This window comes from Vigna umbellata, chromosome 9 (assembly GCF_029865625.1).
Source record: "Vigna umbellata cultivar VRB3 chromosome 9, Vumbellata_1.0, whole genome shotgun sequence".
Classification (NCBI taxonomy): domain Eukaryota; kingdom Viridiplantae; phylum Streptophyta; class Magnoliopsida; order Fabales; family Fabaceae; genus Vigna; species Vigna umbellata.
In genome coordinates this window covers 39,856,654-39,879,239 of record NC_142173.1, presented here as the reverse complement: position 1 = coordinate 39,879,239, position 22,586 = coordinate 39,856,654, and the positions used below count along the sequence as shown (strand labels likewise).

The 22,586-nt window shown below is 37.6% G+C and overlaps 1 protein-coding gene and 2 pseudogenes across 1 annotated transcript; all 3 read left to right on the top strand.

Annotated features, from left to right (window-relative positions):
* LOC148193506 (uncharacterized) lies at nucleotides 1-2,593 on the top strand (annotated as a pseudogene).
* Nucleotides 2,594-5,576: 2,983 nt separating this feature from the next.
* On the top strand, nucleotides 5,577-21,525 carry LOC148193504 (uncharacterized; annotated as a pseudogene).
* LOC148193505 (uncharacterized) lies at nucleotides 8,419-9,726 on the top strand. The gene is made up of 2 exons (XM_088098541.1): nucleotides 8,419-8,519; nucleotides 8,607-9,726. Exons 1-2 carry the CDS (start codon nucleotides 8,419-8,421, stop codon nucleotides 9,724-9,726), a joined length of 1,221 nt encoding a protein of 406 aa, XP_087954667.1.
* Nucleotides 21,526-22,586: the final 1,061 nt, after the last annotated feature.

The following is a 22,586-nucleotide window of genomic DNA, read 5'->3' as shown; positions in this document are numbered from 1 at the left end:
CAGTTGAATACTCAATTGGTTTAGAAAAATTCTTAGATTTTGCTTTTGAGAATGGAGCTTCTGGAGACACAATTCGATGTCCATGCCCCAAATGTGGGTTTGTGAAATGGCAAACTAGAGGCATAGTTGAAGAGCACTTGATTTTAAAACAATTTCCCATAAATTATGTTATTTGGAATCTTCATGGTGAAAGGCAAAGACAAGATATTTCTAGAAATGAAGATGAGTCACAAGAGGCATTTGATTTTGAAAATGCAATGGAAACAATGATAAATGAAGCATTTGGACATTATAGGCAAGAAGGTACTAATACAGGCAGATCACAACCATTGGGTGAAGATGATGTTAGTAATGAAAGGCCAAGGGAGAATCATAATGAATTTAATGAGTTTCTCAATGATGGAAATCAAATATTGTGTGATGGGAGCAAGTACACAAAATTAGAATTTGTAATCAAATTATATCATATCAAGGTTTTGTGTGGATTAAGTGACAAGGCAATGACTATGATCCTAGATTTGCTAAGAGATGCATTTAGTGAAGCAAAGTTGCCTCTTTCTTTTTATGAGGCTAAGAAAATCATCAACAAACTTGGTCTTAACTATACCAAAATAGATGCATGTCCGAATCATTGTATGTTATATTTAAGAGATGATGAAAAAGATTTGCAAACATGCAAACATTGTGGTACATCTAGATGGAACCCAAAGAAGAAAAAAAAGCAACCTGCAAAAGTTTTACGTTACTTTCCTTTGAAACCAAGATTGCAAAGATTGTTTATGTGCTCTAAGACTGCAGAGCATATGAGATGGCATTCTTTAGAGAACAAGGATGGAGTTATAAGGCATCCAAGGGATGGTGAGGCATGGAAGACATTTAGTGTAATGCATCCTGAGTTTGCTTTAGATCCTCGAAATGTTCGCTTAGGCCTTGCCAATGATGGTTTTAATCCTTTTGGCACTATGAGTTCTATTTATAGTATTTGGCCAGTGTTTTTAATTCCATACAATCTTCCACCTTGGCTTTGTATGAAGCAAACTTCATTGATCCTGTCCATGATCATTCCAGGTAAGCAGATGCCTGAAAATAGTATTGATGTGTACTTACAACCCCTTGTGGATGAGTTACGTGAGCTATGGAATGATGGGGTGGAGACCTTTGATTCTTCATTGAATGAAACTTTTAGAATGCGAGCAGCTCTTATGTGGACAATTAGTGACTTTCCTGGCCTTGGTATTTTATCTGATTGGAACACACACACAGGTTTAGCTTGCCCTACTTGTAACTTTGATGCAGAACCTTGTCGTCTTCCTCATAGTAGGAAGTGGTGTTTTATGGGACATCGTCGCTTTTTAAGTAGAAACCATAGATTTAGATTGAATCGTGTTCGCTTTGATGGAAGCACTGAAGAACGAAATCCACCACTAAAATTATTTGGATCTGACATTTTTAGGCAAGTGGAAAATATTAATGTTACATTTGGGAGAGGAGTTCATTTGGATGTAGAGGAAAAAGATGTAGACAAGAAGTTAAACAGTGGAATAAAAGAAGCATTTTCTTTGAACTTCCATATTGGGAGTCTAATTTGTTACGTCACAATTTAGACTTCATGCACATTGAAAAGAATGTATTTGACAATTTAATCTATACTTTGTTGAATGAAAAGCCTAAATCCAAAGACAATCTTAATGCAAGGAAAGATTTGAAGGAAATGGGCATAAGACAGGATCTTTGGCCAGATGATAATGGAAAATACCACCTTGCTTTGTTTTCACTAACTCGTGATACGAAAAAGTTGTTTCTCAAAACTTTGAAAAATGTTTTAGTACCTGATGGTTACTCAAGTAACATTTCTAGATGTGTTGATGATGTTCAACATAAAATATCAGGACTAAAAAGTCACGATTGCCGTATTATTATGGAGCAATTACTTCCATTGGCAATACGTAATTTGTTACCAAACCATGTCACTGCAACCTTGGTGGAGTTTTGCTCATTCTTTAAGGCTCTTTGTAGTAAAAGCTTAAATGTTGAAGACCTTGAAATGCTTCAAAATCGTATTGTGGTTACACTTTGCCACTTAGAGATGTTATTCCCACCATCATTCTTCATAGTTATGGTTCATTTAACTATCCATTTGGTAGAGGAAGCAAAGCTTGGAAGTCCAGTTCATTATCGATATATGTATCCTATAGAGAGGTAATTGCTAACTACTTTTAGTTCAAGGTATGATATTATATGTATCCAATTTATTTAATGTAATTATTTATCATTATTATAGGGAATTAGGTCATTTAAAGACCTTTGTACGAAACAAGGCACAACCAGAAGGTTCTAGAGTTGAGGGATACTTAGCTGAAGAGTCTCTTACATTTTGTCTAGATACATTGAAGATATAGAGACAAGGTTCAATGGACAACGACGTGTTTGTGATAACCCAGATGATAATGAGTGTTTTATTTCATCTATATTCCCACTAGGTGGGAAGGTGGTAGGAGGTTCCTCAATGTTTACTTTAACTCATATGCAAAAGCTACAAGCCCATCGATACGTGCTTTTAAATTGTTCGATAGTCACACTGTTTGTTGAGTAAGTACACTACATTAAGTGTGTGATTTGTAGTTAAACAAATTGAACTACATTATTCTTGTATTTTATGCATATAATGTAATTAATTTTTGTAGTGAATTTAGAGATCTAATAAAAAGAATATCAAGAGGAAGGCGACCTTCAACTACTGAGATAGAAACTAGAGTGTTTAAAGAGTTTGTTGATTGGTTTCAAAGGCGGGTGGGTGATCAAATAGAACACTTTCTCTTACTTACCAAGTTTTCTTTTAATTATATCTAACATTATTTCCTTATTTAGATTATGAATCTAGAAACAATAAATTCAATGTCTACTGACTTGAAGTTTCTAGCACGAGGTCCATTGGATAATGCTAGAAGATTTATTGCTTACAACATCAATGGGTTCAAATTTCGAACATTGACTCGTCATGAGGGATTGAGAACACAAAATAGTGGTGTCTTTTTAACATCTAATACAACTTGTGTTTCAAGTACAGTTGATAGGAACTTAAGGCAAGCAGACTTATCCTATTATGGAAAGTTGGAGGATATTATTGAGCTTAATTATTATGGTCGATTCAAAGTTTTTCTTTTCAAGTGTAAGTGGGTAGATACTACACGAGAGAGACGATATAAAAAGGATCAATGGAATTTTAATTGTGTTAACTTTGATAGACTTATTCATATTGGAAATCGTGAAGAACATGAACCTTATATTGAGGCATCTCAAGCACAAATGGTATATTATGTTGATGATGTGGTTAATGAAGGATGGAGTGTTGTTGTGCATGTAAAGCCAAGAGATTTGTATGAAATGAGAGAAGAGGTACAAGAAGAGTTATATGAAAACGAACCATACCAAGATCAAGAGTTGGACAAATTTTATAGTAATGACAATGAATATGTTCAATTGGCTACAAACCATTTAGACGAGGATATCAATTAGTCAAATGTATAATTGACTCATGGTTGATTTCTTAAGGTGATGATATGTACCACATGTTTGATTTCTCAATTTCAGGTTAAGAAGAAGTTACCTTTTCTGAATTGTGACTCTTTATTAGCTCGTTCTCTCATTTGGAAAGGTAATAAGATCCTAACTCATTCATATGTGCGATGTATTTGGCTGGATGGCATAGATTATCATTCATATGTGCTATTGTTATTTCAAAATTGATTTTCTTGAATCTGATTGCATGAGATGAACTTGTAAATTTTACAAAGTTAATTATCAGTTATTAGATCATTGACAGATATGTGTTAGTGTAGTTTAGGTACTTACAAAGTTACATTGACAGATCATTGACAGATCATTGCTATTTTGTTTCACATTTTTTCCTTAGTTTACTACCAGAAAGCCATTTAACATTTAACATTTAAATAATGAAGAATCATTTCTAAGCATGAGTCTACGAGACTTGTGAGAGTGTGCAAAGTGATATTAAGCCAAATACAAACTAATAAGTGGGCTTGAAGCAGCATGTCTATGCACAAGAAGCTTCAACAGCTAAACTCTTTGCTACTCCTTTACATGGATCTCCGAATGTATTAATTGATAGTTCAATTCTACAACTGCTTGATCCAATGCAGCCCTGTTAAAAGATCCTCTTTAGAGTAAGTATAATCCGAATGGAAAATTAGCTACTGCAGTTTCCATGTTTAAAATTAGCTACACAAAAGACATGTATGAACTTCTTATTTAAAGAAAAAGCAAGGATATCACCTTCTGCACAACGGATAGAGCCTTATTGCTACTGCAGTTTCCATGATTAAAGTTTCCACAAGTCCCATGAGGTGTTCCAAAACTTGCAAATTTAATGGAGGAGATCACCTGATTAGGATAAGGGCATTCCAGTAACATTAGTAGGCTTTTCACCACATTTTTCAAGGAGACTAGTTAGAGTTAGGGTGTAGAAATACCTTTACCTGATTTCTTTTCATCCAGTTCTTGCTCAGAGTTATTTCCAACAACATTATTATAGTCTTCTTGTATGACAAACATGTCATTAATTTATTTATCTTTCTCCTCTGTTTCTCTCTATCTGTCTTTCTTTCTTATTGTAAAAATTTGTGTCATCTTTTGCTGGGTATGAATAACTTTCCAATTAAAGACAGTCCACGCTTGGCTGAAAGAAAATTTGCAAATAGATTTCTTACTTCTTAAAGTTTAGATTGTAATCTATACCAGAAAAGTCTTATAAAGAATGCAACTAACTAATACAAAAACATAACTCGCAATTAGCATCAATATCTGTAGTTCATCATCTTTCTGACAAGGTCAAGAACACAGCGCCACAAGCACTGTATAGAAAGCTTTAACCTTTCCAAAACTGCCAAAATACACATTATCTCATCAAACCAAACAAAAAATAGAATCAACCTGAAACACTCTATCCCAATCAAGAACGCCACTGTGCATTAACCACTTTAACAAACCCTAACTGCTTCTTTCTACAATTTTTCTTGTGTTTAGAACTTATAGTGTACCAGAAAGAATAAAAATTGAACTTGCACATCGAGGTAAGCATGATGAGAGAAGCCTACAGCCAATCAAAGAATCAACTTGTCTTAGAAAACATCTGCACAAGACTAACACTTTCTAAAATTCTAATATAAAGAAGTACTATTATTACAAAGTTAACTAAATGAAACTAGAATTAGAATAACAATACTGGAAGTTAATTAGAATGACATATATATCAGACTTTTTTGCCTAATGCATTTCTTTCTTTTAATATTTGTCATAAATATGTAGCCATGCCAAAGGTCAAGCGATTCCGAAATCTACAAAAATCATCACCTCAACCTGAATCTTTAGGTACTTTACCATCAACAAATGCTACAGTGACTTCTCCATTGATTGAAGACCTATCGCCATCAACAAATCCTACACCATCAACAAATCCTACAATGTCTGAATCCATTGAAGTACAACCACATGTTTTAATAAGTCCTTCACCAACAAATGAGACCTCATCACATGATTAATTGAACTCAACACCATCGATGCCCATAGAAAACATAGAGCAACCTACAACATCCAAAAAACATGTTGGACGTGAATCTTCATCATATTGGAATGTCGATGTAATAGGTATATGTCATTTATTTTTCTGCATGCATAATTTTTTAAATTTTACTTATGGTTGAGTAAGTTTTTTTTATTGTTAAAGACCTAGAAGGAGTTATGAAGAAAATAAAGGTGAAGGTCAGAGAAGTAAATAACTTACCTAATGGGCAACACATCATTGTAGAGTTTGATGAGGTAGGCATGGCTATAGGCGAAGGACAAGGAGTACTTGCGGGATATTGTGGGATATTGGCAACAGATGATAATTTATTTCCAATTAATTTTGAAAGGTGGTCTGGCAAAACAGGCATGCCTAACACCTATTTTTTAGAATGCTTTAAGGAAGTGTTACAGATATATATATCATTCATGTATTCAAATGCCACACACTTACTTTTTACTCACTAACCATGTTTTCTTTTTTCAAAAGCTTCGATTTTGTTTTAAGACTATTGAAGCTATTGCCCAACGATATTGCAAATTAACTTTGGGTAAGAAGTGGGCTGCACATAGACAAAGTTTATGGAATGAGTTCTATGATCCAACAAAAACAAAAGATCAAATCATATGTAATGTGCTGATGAGTCAATATTTTCTTCACTTCACTTAGTTTATTGTGCTAGAATTAATCGGGGAATTGTGCTTAAATGTCCGGTATTTTTCCGTTTTTGCTAATTGTGCTTAATTTGACCAGAAACTCTAATTTTAATTAACTTGAATTATCTGAGCTAATTATTTGCATTATTAATTGCGGGGAAAATTTTGGAAATACAATTTGGGACATTTGGTGGTTAAATGAGAGGTGAGGTTTGGAGGAAGCAGCACTAGCATTCAATCTCATTTTTCACTTAGAAAGCAATTACAAGTCTAGCACTTCACGAGTTGAAGGGAATTGAGGATTTGAGAAGATGCATCAAGCAGCAGCTTAGGCAGCAACACGCGTCCAGGGGGCTTCATTCACGCATCCAGCCAGGGGCTTCACTGGGTGGAGAAAAACCTGGTCCAGCAGCTTGGATGAAAACACAACACGACCCACGTAAGAGGGGTGAGCGTCCAAGAGAATGAGGGCATCTTCTTGCACTTAAAAAAAGAAGGAAGCACATTTTTCAATTGGAAAAGAGGGGACCTAGCCGCCACCCACGTTTTGACACATATAGTTTTAGAAAGAGGAATTGGTGTGCAGGGTGTAGGGACGGTCACGGCTGGCACTGATTACATATTGTAAGGTGATCACGGTAGGGGCTGGAAGAAGCAATGAAACGGTGATTCATGATGGGAAACATTTTTAATTTTTGAAGTTCTCCACGTTGTTTTTAATTTCCTTATCATTTTCTTTTTAGAAGCACAGAGCTCACTTTCAGCATTGGGTGTTACAGTGGGATTTCTTTTAATCACATTTAGCTTGAATTTTCCTTTAAGAGAAAAATGGTGATTGATTTTAAGAGGGCACACGCGGACATCAAAATTTGCACTATGCACATGCGGGATTTATTTAAGAGTTGTTCTATATTTTTTTCTTCTTCACGCATGAACCGGTAGTTATTTCTATAGTCTACATGTTAAATGCATATAATTTATTTTCACTGCTTTATCTTTCACGATTTTCAATGCTAACCATCAAGGAGATGTGGGTTGCGTTTTTTTTAATCTCCAAAGTTCACAAGCATGTCACAAGCGCGTTCATTTGAAGTTTCATTTAGTTGTTTTTCTCCAATGCTTATTGCAATTTGCTCGTTCCATTTTAATAACGTTAAATGCATTTTCTTCCAAGCTTTATTCATGTTTCCGTTGGTTCACGTCCCTTTCATTTATTAGCTCACTAGTTGCAATCAATAACTTGCACGGTGCTTTATTGATCATGTTTGCTCTTGTTTCCTTTTCTTAGCTAGGATGTGTGCATACTTAATTACCGCTCAGACTATACTTTAGTTTTTAGGACCGTTCAATTCATTGTTTTCGTTCACTATGTTATTTATTCTGTTCGACTTCTTTATCTTGCTGTATTTCCAATTTCCTCACTTTCTTTAGATAATGTCAGGTATCAATGTAGAACCGTTCGGTCATCTGTAGGACCGTTCGATCTTCCTGCTTTGTTCATTTATTTCAATGTTTTCAATTATGTTTAGTTGTATTTAATTTCTAGTTTTAATTTCGTCAGTTTCTAATCACAAAAACACTTTCAAAACCCCCCACTACGTGTTTGACCTGATTTCCGAACCACATTTGGTCTTTGAGAGACGACCTAGGAGTCACTTCCTAGCACTATACTGCATTCTTTAATGCACATCAAATTTGACGGGTCGTGATGCCCGCATCAAATTTTGGCGCCGTTGCCGGGGACCAACGGTTCGATCTTAGGTCTTTTGTTGTGTTAGTGTGTGTTGTGTTTTATCTTGTCTTGTGATGTGATGTTCTATTTTGTGTGTGCGCGTTGCATGTTAAATTGTGACGTGTTTTGTTTGTTTCGTAATTTTTAGTATTTTCTTTTTCCATGTTGTCAATACTGCTTATTCTGCCTATGCCTTTGATTATGATTCTCCTTCTACATCTAACTCTGAGTACAGTCCTCATGTTTATTCTGCTGATTTTTATGCTGAGAACAATATGGCTCATCCTCCGACTTTTGAGAGTTCTCTTTGGGAACCGGTTCCACCTACTGAGGATGATGTTCATTGCGTTCTCACCTCTGGACTGATAAATTTGCTGCCTAAGTTTCATGGTTTTACAGGTGAATGCCCACATAGACATTTGGAGGAATTCCACATCATCTGCTCTTCAATGAAGCCTCCACATGTACCGGTTGATCACATGTTATTAAAGGCATTTCCGCAATCATTACAAGGAGCAGCAAGGGATTGGCTTTATTGTCTTCCTTCAGGGTGTATCACTTCTTGGGAAGATCTTAAGCGATTGTTCTTGGATGAATTCTTCCCTGCTCGTGATGGTTACAACAATAATCTTGGAAGGAATGACACTAACTTGGGATTGCAGGATACCCCACAACAACATCATTATCAAGAACTACCATTCCAAAGTACTTGTATGCTTCCACCAGTCCAGCAATACCAGAGTCAGCAATATGATGCTCCTGCTCAATTAGCTCCTCAGCCTTCTACTGCTGAGCCTACATTGGAGGAGTTACTGAAGCAGATGGCCATGCAGAATATTGAGTTCATGCAAGAGACCAGAGCATCCATTCAAAGCTTGAATGATCAAATAGGGCAGATGGCCACTCAACTCAATCGGGAACAACCTCACGATTTAGAGGAATCTTCATTTCAGACTGTTCAGATTCCTGATGATGTCAGTGTCATCCACACAGGAGATGGGGAGCAGAGTCTTGCGCTCATTGTGCCACCTACTCTTCCACCCTCCTATGACCCCACTCTTGCACATGAGGAGACTGATGAAGATTTTGAGAACCAGGCAGGTATAAGCAGTAATTTTGAGCCAGGTAGACCATTTTCACCTTCCATTACTCTACCAATCTTTAGGAAAGTGGAGGTAAACATACCTCAAATTGATTATTCTGTTGATGATTGTGCTAGTCATGATTATGCTGTTGATAGGTATGTTGATGATTATATTATTGATGAGTCTGTTCTTAATTGTCCCTCTATGCATGATGAGAACCACTTTTTGCTATCACATCCAAATGTTTATTCTCCATGCACTAAACATGAATTTGAGTCTGTTGTTGATACTGCTTTTGAATTTGAAATTGATTCATGTTCTAAGAGTATTTCTGATGTTCAACATGATAAATTGGGATTGGGTGTTATACCCTTGCATGTCATTTCTTTGGAACCACATTGCACTAACCCTATTGTAGGAGGTACACATGAATTTGACCAACATGCACCCATAGTGGAAGACAAAGGTGCCAGTAGACACAACAATTTGAAGATCAATAGGCACCAGTTGAACCCGCTGATCAACAATCACTGCTTAGATCCAGCTGTGGAAGACATTTCCCTACTAGATCAAATCTGGAGGATGAAGGAAATCTTCCTAAAAACTTCCTTGCTAGATCCAATGGTGGAAGACATCTCCCTACAAGTCCAAAATTGGCAACTGCCACCATGATCAAGGGAGTTTTCTTTTTCCTTCTCCCCCTTTCCCTACTTTTATCGCACTTGTCCATGATCTGTTGACTGTTTTAATTTCTGATCTTATGCTTATGACACATTGCGGACACTGTGTAGTTTAAGTGTGGTCTATTGGGGGAGATTCTGATCTTTCTTTGTTAGTTTTTGTTTTCTTGGTTAAATTTTTTTTCTTTTCTAGGTTATTTTTGTCATGTCTTATTTACAGTTTTGCATGTTTCTCTTGATTTCTGGACTTTGTTTAGGTTGTAGGTTTTTCTTTCACTTCATTGATACTCTGATTAGTTTGAAATTCTTGCTTTTCTCTGCTTGGAAGATGATTATGATGTTTAAGAGGTTGATTTGATTGTGACAAATATCCTGTGTGAGAATTTGAGCCAATTGATGTTCTTTCTTGAGTGTGATATGTCTCTTGATTGCTTGCGCATATGCCTTGGCTTGACTCTTGTTGATAATTCTTGATTGATACGCATGTTTGGAAGTGATAAAGGCATTTTTTATTCTTGAGCCTCTCTAGCCAAATAAGCTTACCTTGTTCTAATCCTTTTGATAACCCATTTTGAGCCTACACTTTCCTCATTTCTTTGTTTTGAAGCTCATACACTAGCCTTAAGTGAAAAACCATTATTACCTTAACCTTAGGAGATTTTGGAGCTTTGGAAGTGTCTTGGGAACAAGTGTGGTCTCCTTGGGGATTCTGATGAATTGGCTAGTTGGTTCCTCTTCTTGTTTTGTTTTCGGAAATATGATTTATATCTTGTCTCTTATAGTTGTGTGCTAAAGAGAGAGAAAGAAAAGAGACAGGATGAAAAAAAATACAGAAAATGAGAAAAAAAAAATTTATGAATCATGGAGTCAAGAAGAGGATTGAATTAGAGGGTTGGGTGTAATTTGATTGTATTTTCACTTGTTCCCCATTGCTCCTCTATTTCTTTTGGTTTGTAGCTTTTTATCCATATTTTATCCTCCCTTGTCCTTGGCCCATTACATCCATAAAAGACCTTTTGATTTGAACATGCATATGTTTTGAGTGTTGATATCAGAGGCTTGCCAAGTCTATTTGTTGCTTGTTTTCTTGAGTGCATTGAGTTGACATTGTTTACCCTAGACACTTGAGAGAAACACTGATAATGCATCTGTGAGGTTCTGTTGCTTTTGATTCACCTCTCAAGCTGATTGATTATTTTGCCATGCCTAGAATTGCTTGGATGATTTCTGTGAGTATCTGCTTTCTCTGATTCTGTGTTGGATGTTGTCTACTCCTTTTCTTTGTCCATATTCCATGAGAACTGTGTAATTCTGTTTGTTTCCTTGTGAGTCTTTATTTTCTGTGTGTCGACGTTGAGTCACTCCTTTGATGTCCTTTGAACTATTCCTTGATTTGCGTCTTGATTTTGCCCAGGAGTGCAAAAGACTAAGTGTGGTCTATTTTGATGAGTCAATATTTTCTTCACTTCACTTAGTTTATTGTGCTAGAATTAATCGGGGAATTATGCTTAAATGTCCGTGTTGAGAGGGTCGCACCTCACACAAAAATTGATTGCATAAAAGAATGCAGTATAGTACTAGGAAGTGACTCCTAGGTCGTCTCTCAAGGACCAATATTGTGGTTCAGTCTCAGATTAAACACGTAGTGGGGGGTTGTGATTTTTTTGGTTGCGGTAAAATTAAAAAGCGTTGAAATAAAATTCAAAACAGTAAAACGAAATTAAAACAGTGAAAACGAAATTGGTACAGTAAAAACGAAGTTACAACAACATTAAACAGTAAAAACAGATCTGGAACAGAAAACAAAAATGCAAAAAACGAAAATACAGAAAACGAAAATACAGTAAACAGTAAAAACAGAAAATAGTAAATTTCAAATATGAAAACAGAATCAACATTACAGCAACCAAATATCGCGAACAAAATTACAATGAACAATTTTAAGTGAAATAATCGACAACATGGTAAAAACAACAGTGGAAATTGAACGGCAGACAAACAACAACAGAAATTAAATCGCAGCAGAATTTAAATCACATCAGTAAATGAAACAGTAAAATAGCATTGAAAATTCAGTAACAAAAAATTAAATCAAATTGTTCATTGCATTAAAATTCATTACAACAGAGAAAATAAAATAGGAACCTAACGTGTACAACCGCTCAACCGTAGCCTTCCATTCTTAGTCGCAAACTCCTACTATTCCAGCACCTTTGCTGTATTTTCCAGCCTACTGCCCAGCACTCTTTGCATTCTCTCCTCACTACACGGCTGTATTACACTCTCCTACACTACTCTTCATTACATTCTGGTGGAAAACTACACTACACTACTGGAAATCACACTACTGGAATGGGAGCTACTGGAAGAGGACCTCTCCCAGGCCGTAACCACCCATTGAAGGCTGCTCCCACTCCCCTTTTATTGCTGTCGTGAGGTGCTTTTCCAAGAAAGACAAAAATAAAATTGTGCTTTTTCCAGCAGCTTTTCCGTGTGTTTGTCTCCCTAGCACTTTTGTTTTTTTCTTCAATCTATGCTAAAAGTAAACAAAGGTGGGCCCTTCATGTCTTGCTTTCTTTTCTCCAGAATAATCACCGTGTTCTCCTCTCTGCTTCCAAAAGTAAACTAGTGCAGCTTGTGCTTTTTCCAGTTCAGCTGCTTGCTTCTCTTCTCCATTCCATTCAGCCGTGTTTGTCTCTATGCGGATCTTCTTCCAGCCGTCCAAGAGCACCACTCACCCTTTACATGGACCAGTCCCTTGCTGCCATCTTCTCTGCTGCTGGACGAAGCTTGCTGACCGTGACTCCTTTCACACGTTCCAGCCCCTTGCTTCTTCCGTGAGAGCCCCTCCTTATATATGGTGGCTGCTGCCTGCTTGTGTGAAGGCTGAAGACTTCCTCTGCTGGGCTACTGGATGTGCTCCCATTGTGGGCCGTGGCATTCTCTTTCCCAGCCAGCTGGACCCGTGAGTTCCTCTTCAAAACATGTGCATCCAAAGCTGCTCTTCCTCCTTAGGTGGCAATTGCTGCTTCCTTCCGTGCTGTTGTGTTGCTGGACCGTGGAATTCTCTCCTCAACGTGGCTGCTGGACCACGAAGAAACATGTTGGGTCGTGCTTCTCTCGGTGTGCACCTCCACTTCTTTGGGCCAGCTGTTGTGCTAATCAACGCTGGACAACAATGGAAGGCATGCTGTCTCCTTTTGCTGCACCTCCCATTCTCTCCAAACACACCTGCTCAAATCCAAGCTGCTGGACCAAAAGCCAAGTGCCTAGTCCGTGTGTGAAGCCCATCATGTGTATGTGTTGCACGTTCCAGCCAAGAAAAAGTGTGGTGGCTCCCACTTTTATTCCAATTGTTTGTCAAACTGAATTGGCCAAATATGCTGGATCCGTGAGCTTTTTTTTTCTTCAATGTGGTCCCCTCCATTAGTGCCATCTACAAAGAAAATTGATTCCTCATTTATAGGTGACGTATGGTGTGTATTGGTTTGAAAACCAATTGTGCTTCTTAAAATAACATAGTGTGTAAATAAATATTCTTCTAAATGCCCTAATTTGTATTTCCAAAATTTTCCTTGGAATCACTAATGCAAATAATTAACTCAAATAATTCAATTTAATTAAAATAAGAATTTCAGATCAAATTAAGCACAATTAGTAAAAATGGGAAAATACTGGGCAATTAAGCACATTTCTCGAATTAAATCCGGTACAATAAACTAAGTGAAATCAAGAAAATATTGACTCATCAAAATAGACCACACTTAGTCTTTTGCACACCTGGGCAAAATCAAGATGCAGATCAAGGAATAGTTAAGATGACATTAGGGAAGTGACACAAACTCAGCACACAAAAGACAAACACTAACTAGGACAAGAACATAATTACACAGTTCTCAAGGAGTCTGGACCAAGAAAAGAAGTAGACAATTCCAACACAGAATGAATTAGAGAAAGCAGATACTCATGAAATCATCCAAGCAATTCAAGACCTGGCAAAATGATCAATCAGCTCAAGAGGTGAATCAAAAGTAACAAAACCTCACAGATGCACTATAGTGTTTCTCTCAAGTGTCTACGGTAAGCAATATCAACTCAATGCACTCAAGAAAGCAAACAACAACAGACTTGGCAAGCCTCTAATATAAACACTCAAAATATATGCATGTTCAAATCAAAAGGTCTTTTCCTGGTTGAAATGGGGCCAAGGACAAGGAAGGATAAAATATGGATAAAAAGCTACAAACCAAAAGAAATAGAGGAGCAATGGGGAACAAGTGAAAATACAATCAAATTACACCCAACCCTCTAATTCAATCCTCTTCTTGACTCCATTATTCACAAATTTTTAATTTTTCTCACTTTTTTTTTCTCATCCTGTCTCGTTCTTTTCTCTCTTTAGCACACAACTGTAAGAGACAAGATATAAATCATATTTCTGAACACAAAACAAGAGGAACCAACCAGCCAATTCATCAGAAACCCCCAGGAGACCACACTTGTTCCTAAAACACTTCCAAAGCTCCAAAATTCCCTAAGGTTAAGGTAATAATGGTTTTTCACTTAGGGCTAGTGTATGAGCTTCAAAACAAAGAAATGAGGAAAGTGTAGGCTCAAAATGGATTATCAAAAGGATTAGAACAAGGTAAGCTTATTTGGCTAGAGAGGCTCAAGAACAAAAAGGCCTTTATCACTTTCAAACATGCATATCAATCAAGAATTATCAACAAGAGTCAAGCCAAGGCATATGCGCAAGCAATCAAGAGACATATCACACACAAGAAAGAACATCAATTGGCTCAAATTCTCACACACGATATTTGTCACAATCAAATCAACCTCTTAAACATCATAATCATCTTCCAAGCAGAGAAAAGCAAGAATTTCAAACTAATCAGAGTATAAATGAAGTGAAAGAAAAACCTACAACCTAAACAAAGTCCAGAAATCAAGAGAAACATGCAAAACTGTATATAAGACACGACAAAAATAACCTAGAAACGAAAAAAATTTAACCAAGAAAACAAAAACTAACGAAGAAAAAAAACAGAATCTCCCCCAATAGACCACACTTAAACTACACAATGTTCTCAATGTGTCATAAGTATAAGATCAGAAATCAGAACAGTGAACAGATCATGGACAAGTGCAATAAAAGTAGGGAAAGGGGGAGAAGGGAAAAAGAAACCTCCCTTGGTCATGGTGGCAGTTGCCAATTTTGGACTTGTAGGGAGATATTTTCCACCACAGGATCCAGCAAGGAAGTTTTGAGGAAGAACTGCTTCATCCTCCATATTTGATCGAGCAGGGAAATGTCTTCCACAGCTGAATCTAAGAAGCAAAGATTGTTGATGAGCGGGTTCAGCCGGTGCCTATTGATCTTCAAACTGTTGTGTATGTGAGCACCTTTGTCTTCCACTCTCGGTGTTTGTTGATCAAATTTATGTGTACCTCCTGCAACATGGATAGTGCACTGTGGCTCTACAGAAATTACATGCAGGGGTATGACACCCAATCCCAGTGTAACAAGATGAACCTCACATACATCCTAAGAACATGAATCAATTTCAAAATTACAAGCAATATCAATAACAGACTTAGATTCATGTTCAGTGCATGGAGAATAAACATTGGGATGTCATATCAAAAAGTGATTCTCATCATGCACAGAGGGAGAATTAAAAACATGCTCAGCAACAATATGATTATCAGTAACATACCTATCAACAACATAATCATTAAAAGCATAATCATCAACAGCATAGTCAAAATTAGGTATGTTTACCTCCACTTCCTTGAAGATTGGTAGAGTGTGGGAAAATGAAGGTGGTCTACCTAGTTCAGAATTACTGCTTATTTCTGCCTGCTCCTCAAAATATTCATCAGTCTCCTCAGGTGCAAGGGTAGGGACATAGGACGATGGGAAAGTAGGTGGCACAGTACTAAGCTCATGACTCTTCTCCCCATCTTCTATGTTGATGCCACTATCATCATCATCTGGAATCTGAACAGTCTGAAATGGTAACTCTGAATCTTGAGACTGTTCCTGATTTAATTGAGTAGTCATCTGCCCTATCTGGTCATTCAAGCTCTGAATGGACGCTCTGGTCTCTTGCTGAAACTGCAGGTTCTGCATGGTCAACTACTCCAACAACTCCTGCAATGTAGGCTCAGAAGTAGAAGGCGGAGGAGTTATTTGGGTAGGAGCATCATACTGCTAACTCTCGCATTGTTGGACTGGTGGAGACATAAAAGTACTCTGGAATGGTGGTTCCTGATATTGCTGTGGAGCATCATACCATCCCAAGCTAGGGTCATTCCATCCAGGATCGTTGTTGTAACTACTTTGCACAGGGGGAAATTTCTTCAGAAACTGATGCTTAAGATTTTCCCATCTGGTAACGCATCCTCGAGGAAGACGATCTTTCTAATCCTTTGCTGCTTCTTTTAATGAGTACGAAAATGCCCTTAAGAAAACCTGATCATCCGGGACATTTGGAGGTTTCATAAAACAGCAAATTCGATAGAACCGCTCCAAATGTGCATGTGGGCATTCATTTGCAAAACCATGAAACTGGGGCAGCATTTTTATCATTCCAGTGTTGAGAAAGGGATGATCACCATCCCTATTAGGTGGAACTGGCTCCCAAGGAGAGCTTTCATAAGTTGGAGGATAAGCCATATTATTCTCAACATAAAAATCAGCAGAATATGAATTACAATCAGAGTAACATGCAGAAGGAGAATCGTAATTAGAGGCACAAGCAAAAGAAGCAGTATTCACATAATCAAAATAGGTAGACATGGTGAAAGAAGGGGGAAGGTGGAAAGGAAATGCAAAAAATTACGAAACAAACAAACCTCAACACAATCAAACATGCGACACGCACACACAATAACACACACACAAAACAAAACATCACACTCACAACACAAGACAAAACACAACACACACTAACACAACAAAAGACCTAAGACCGAACCGTTGGTCCCGGCAACGGCGCCATTTTTGTTGAGAGGGTCGCACCTCACACAAAAATTGATTGCATAAAAGAATGCAGTATAGTACTAGGAAGTGACTCCTTGGTCGTCTCTCAAGGACCAATATTGTGGTTCAGTCTCACATTAAACACGTAGTGGGGGGGACTGTGATTTTTTTGGTTGAAGTAAAATTAAAAAGCGTTGAAATAAAATTCAAAACAGTAAAACAAAATTAAAACAGTGAAAACGAAATTGGTACAGTAAAAACGAACTTACAACAATATTAAACAGTAAAAACAGATCTGGAACAGAAAACAAAAATGCAAAACACGAAAATATAGAAAACGAAAATACAGTAAACAGTAAAAACAGAAAACAGTAAATTTCAAATATGAAAACAGAATCAACATTACAGCAACAAAATATCGAAAACAAAATTATAATGAACAATTTTAAGTGAAATAATCGACAACATGGTAAAAACAACAGTGGAAATTGAACGGCAGACAAACAACAACAGAAATTAAATCGCAGCAGAATTTAAATCACATCAGTAAATGAAACAGTAAAATAGCATTGAAAATTCAGTAACAAAAAATTAAATCAAACTGTTCATTGCATTAAAATTCATTACAACAGAGAAAATAAAATAGGAACCTAACGTGTACAACCGCTCAACCGTAGCCTTCCATTCTCAGTCGTAAACTCCTACTGTTCCAGCACCTTTGCTGTATTTTCCAGCCTACTGCCCAGCACTCTTTGCATTCTCTCCTCACTACACGGCTGTATTACACTCTCCTACACTACTCTTCATTACATTCTCGTGGAAAACTACACTACACTACTGGAAATCACACTACTGGAATGGGAGCTACTGGAAGAGGACCTCTCCTAGGCCGTAACCACCCATTGAAGGCTGCTCCCACTCCCCTTTTATTGCTGTCGTGAGGTGCTTTTCCAAGAAAGACAAAAATAAAATTGTGCTTTTTCCAGCAGCTTTTCCGTGTATTTGTCTCCCTAGCACTTTTGTTTTTTTCTTCAATCTATGCTAAAAGTAAACAAAGGTTGGCCCTCCATGTCTTGCTTTATTTTCTCCAGAATAATCACCGTGTTCTCCTCTCTGCTTCCAAAAGTAAATCAGTGCAGCTGGTGCTTTTTGCAGTTCAGTTGCTTGCTTCTCTTCTCCATTCCATTCAGCCGTGTTTGTCTCTATGCGGGATCTTCTTCCAGCCGTCCAAGAGCACCACTCACCCTTTACGTGGACCAGTCCCTTGCTGCCATCTTCTCTGCTGCTGGACGAAGCTTGCTGACCGTGACTCCTTCCACACGTTCCAGCCCCTTGCTTCTTCCGTGAGAGCCCCTCCTTATATATGGTGGCTGCTGCCTGCTTGTGTGAAGGCTGAAGACTTCCTCTGCTGGGTTGCTGGATGTGCTCCCATTGTGGGCCGTGTCATTCTCTTTCCCAGCCAGCTGGACCCGTGAGTTCCTCTTCAAAACGTGCGAATCCAAAGCTGCTCTTCCTCCTTAGGTGGCAACTGTTGCTTCCTTCCATGCTGCTGTGTTGTTGGACCGTGGAATTCTCTCCTCAACGTGGCTGTTGGACCATGAAGAAACATGTTGGGTCGTGCTTCTCTCGGTGTGCACCTCCACTTCTTTGGGCCAACTGTTGTGCTAATCAACGCTGGACAACAATGGAAGGCCTGCTGTCTCCTTTTGCTGCACCTCCCATTCTCTCCAAACACACCTGCTCAAATCCAAGCTGCTGGACCAAAAGCCAAGTGCCTAGTCCGTGTGTGAAGCCCATCATGTGTATGTGTTGCACGTTCCAGCCAAGAAAAAGTGTGGTGGCTCCCACTTTTATTCCAATTGTTTGTCAAACTGAATTGGCCAAATATGATGGATCCGTGAGCTTTTTTTTTCTTCAATGTGGTCCCCTCCATTAGTGCCATCTACAAAGAAAATTGATTCCTCATTTATAGGTGACGTATGGTGTGTATTGGTTTGAAAACCAATTGTGCTTCTTAAAATAACATAGTGTGTAAATAAATATTCTTCTAAATGCCCTAATTTGTATTTCCAAAATTTTCCTTGGAATCACTAATGCAAATAATTAACTCAAATAATTCAATTTAATTAAAATAAGAATTTCCGATCAAATTAAGCACAATTAGTAAAAATGGGAAAATACTGGGCAATTAAGCACATTTCTCGAATTAATCCGGTACAATAAACCAAGTGAAATCAAGAAAATATTGACTAATCAGTGCGGTATTTTTCCGTTTTTGCTAATTGTGCTTAATTTGACCAGAAACTCTAATTTTAATTAATTTGAATTATCTGAGCTAATTATTTGCATTATTAATTGTAGGGAAAATTTTGGAAATACAATTTGGGATATTTGGAGGTTAAATGAGAGGTGAGGTTTGGAGGAAGCAGCACTAGCATTCAATCTCATTTTTCACTTAGAAAGCAATTACAAGTCTAGCACTTCACGGGCTGAAGGGAATTGAGGATTTGAGGAGGTTCATCCAGCAGCAGCTTAGGTAGCAACACGCGTCCAGGGGGCTTCATTCACACATCCAGCCAGGGGCTTCACTGGGTGGAGAAAAACCTGGTCCAGCAGCTTGGATGAAAACACAACACGACCCACGTAAGAGGGGTGAGCGTCCAAGAGAATGAGGGCATCTTCTTCCACTTAAAAAAAAGAAGCAAGCACATTTTTCAATTGGAAAAGAGGGGACCCAGCCGCCACCCACGTTTTGACACATATAGTTTTAAAAAGAGGAATTGGTGTGCAGGGTGTAGGGACGGTCACGGCTGGCACTGATTACATATTGTAAGGTGCTCACAGTGGGGGCTGGAAGAAGCAATGAAACGGTGATTCATGATGGGAAACATTTTTAATTTTTGAAGTTCTGCACGCTGTTTTTAATTTCCTTATCATTTTCTTTTTAGAAGCACACAGCTCACTTTCAGCATTGGGTGTTACAGTGGGATTTCTTTTAATCACATTTAGCTTGAATTTTCCTTTAAGAGAAAAATGGTGATTGATTTTAAGAGGGCACACGCGGACATCAAAATTTGCACTATGCACATGCGGGATTTATTTAAGAGTTGTTCTATATTTTTTTCTTCTTCACGCATGAACCGGTAGTTATTTCTATAGTCTACATGTTAAATGCATATAATTTATTTTCGCTGCTTTATCTTTCACGATTTTCAATGCTAACCATCAAGGAGATGTGGGTTGCGTTTTTTTTAATCTCCAAAGTTCACAAGCATGTCACAAGCGCGTTTATTTGAAGTTTCATTTAGCTGTTTTTCTCCAATGCTTATTGCAATTTGCTCGTTCCATTTTAATAACGTTAAATGCATTTTCTTCCAAGCTTTATTCATGTTTCCGTTGGTTCACGTCCCTTTCATTTATTAGCTCACTAGTTGCAATCAATAACTTGCACGGTGCTTCATTGATCATGTTTGCTCCTGTTTCCTTTTCTTAGCTAGGATGTGTGCATACTTAATTACCGCTCAGACTATAATTTAGTTTTTAGGACCGTTCAATTCATTGTTTTCGTTCACTATGTTATTTATTCTGTTCCACTTCTTTATCTTCCTGTATTTCCAATTTCCTCACTTTCTTTAGATAACGTTAGGTATCAATGCAGAACCGTTCGGTCATCTGTAGGACCGTTCGGTGTTCCTGCTTTGTTCATTTATTTCAATGTTTTCAATTATGTTTAGTTGTATTTAATTTCTATTTTAATTTCGTCAGTTTCTAATCACAAAAACACTTTCAATACCCCCCCACTACGTGTTTGACCTGATTCACGAACCACATTTGGTCCTTGAGAGACGACCTAGGAGTCACTTCCTAGCACTATACTGCATTCTTTAATGCACATCAAATTTGACGGGTCGCGACGCCCGCATCATGTGCCGACCGGAATAGACAGAACTCAATGGTCTCACTTTGTTACATATCGTCTAAAACCGCAGACAATGGTACAAGTTTCATTATTGTTTAGGCTATGAATTGTTTGTGTACATTATTATTTTGAATTGTTTGTCAACTTACAATTTTTTTTCATAGGAGATTTGTAAAAAAAATAGAGAAAATCGCAAGAAGCAAGTAATTCCTCATACTAGTGGTGGCTCTAAACCTATCTCAAGAAGAAGACATGAGATGGTAGTGATATTAGTACACATGACGGTTTTTAGTATTTTTCAAAATTTACTATTTATTTTAACTTATCCTTTTTTTTAGCTTTTGGATAGTGGAGAGTTGCCTAGTCGTGGAATGTTATATATCGAAACTCATAAAAGAAAAGATGGCTCATTTGTAAATGAGGCGGCAAACGCTATAGCGGTTACTTTTACTATAATATGATATTTTCAAAAATTGTTTCAATATTTAGATCTTTGACTACAACTTGTTATATGCCTATAGGAACAAATTGAAGTGGGTTTGAGTCAAAGCACTGCTGATGAATCATAGGTTTCCCCTCAAGATGTTGTTGGTAGAGTGTTAGGCCTAGAGCATTCTGGGAGAGTGCGATGCATGGGTTTGGGAGCAGCTCCTACCAACTCATTCAGAAATACAAGAATGCGACTTTCAGATTTAAGCATTGGTTCATCTAGTAGTGCCACATCATCAACATCTTCTAATAAGTGAGAACAAAAGTACATGAATTTAGAATCCCAAGTTCAAACCACCTTGGGTGCGTTGAAAGCATATATGATAATGAAGGAAGGAAAGATTCCTGATGAATTGGCTACCTTCTTTGATCCTCAACCACAAGTAAGTTACTAAATAAGTATAAGTAATATGCTTGATTTACTATAATTATTGTGAGCACATGCAACTGAGTTTAGGAAATTAGTTTAAGAGATGTTGATAAGTCGTGCTTTTCCAATATATTATTCATTATTCAAGTTCTGAGTACGATGGTTGCAGTAAGATTTATATGCATAGTGTGAGAATTAGGTAGTTAGTTGTTGTCTGTATCTGTGTTGTAGTTAGCTTTATTGATTATTCAATAGTGCAAAAAGGACTTTAGACGTCTGTTATTTTGGACTTTTAACGTCTGATCTCTGTCCGACGTCTATATGTGTGACGTTAATGAGGTCCGACGTCTCTATAGACGTCAGACCTATATAGGTCCGACGTCTATATAGACGTCTGATCCATACACGTTAGACATCTCTAGACATCTCTGAGGTTGCTCCTGACTCATGGCGATTCGAGTTTACAACTTTATATTTTAGTTGAAGAGAATGTATTGTACATTTATTTTATTGGATGGTTTTAAAAACGTAGTGGAGGGAATTGGAGGAGTACAAAACGCAAGAAATCGCCGCCATAGAACGCTGCCTAAAGACACGAGAATAACTGCACCAAAACCCAACGAAAACGCATTTTAATCGGTTCAAATGAAAGATAATGCATCAAAGAGTGATGTAATCGGAGGAAAATTAATTTAAAACGGTGCAAAAGTGAGAAAACAAACCTGAAAAGCGTAACGCGTAGAGAGAAAACCCGACGAAGATGATGAACAATGAGTGCGCGTAACGACTGTCTCGCGTTCACGGTGTTTTAATGCCAAAATTTAGACGTCGGTTCCCCCAATTAACAGACGTCTAAAGTGCTTTAGAAGTCGGAGTGGCGGGATCAGACGTCTAAATAGAGTCAAAAAGTGACTTTTTAAATTTCTGGATTTAGGGTTTAGACGTTGGTTCTCCCAATTAACAGACGTCTAAAGTGCTTCAGAAGTCGGAGTGGCGGGATCAGACGTCTAAACGGAGTCAAAAAGTGACTTTTTTAAATTTCTGGATTTAGGGTTTAGACGTCGGTTCCCCCAATTAACAGACGTC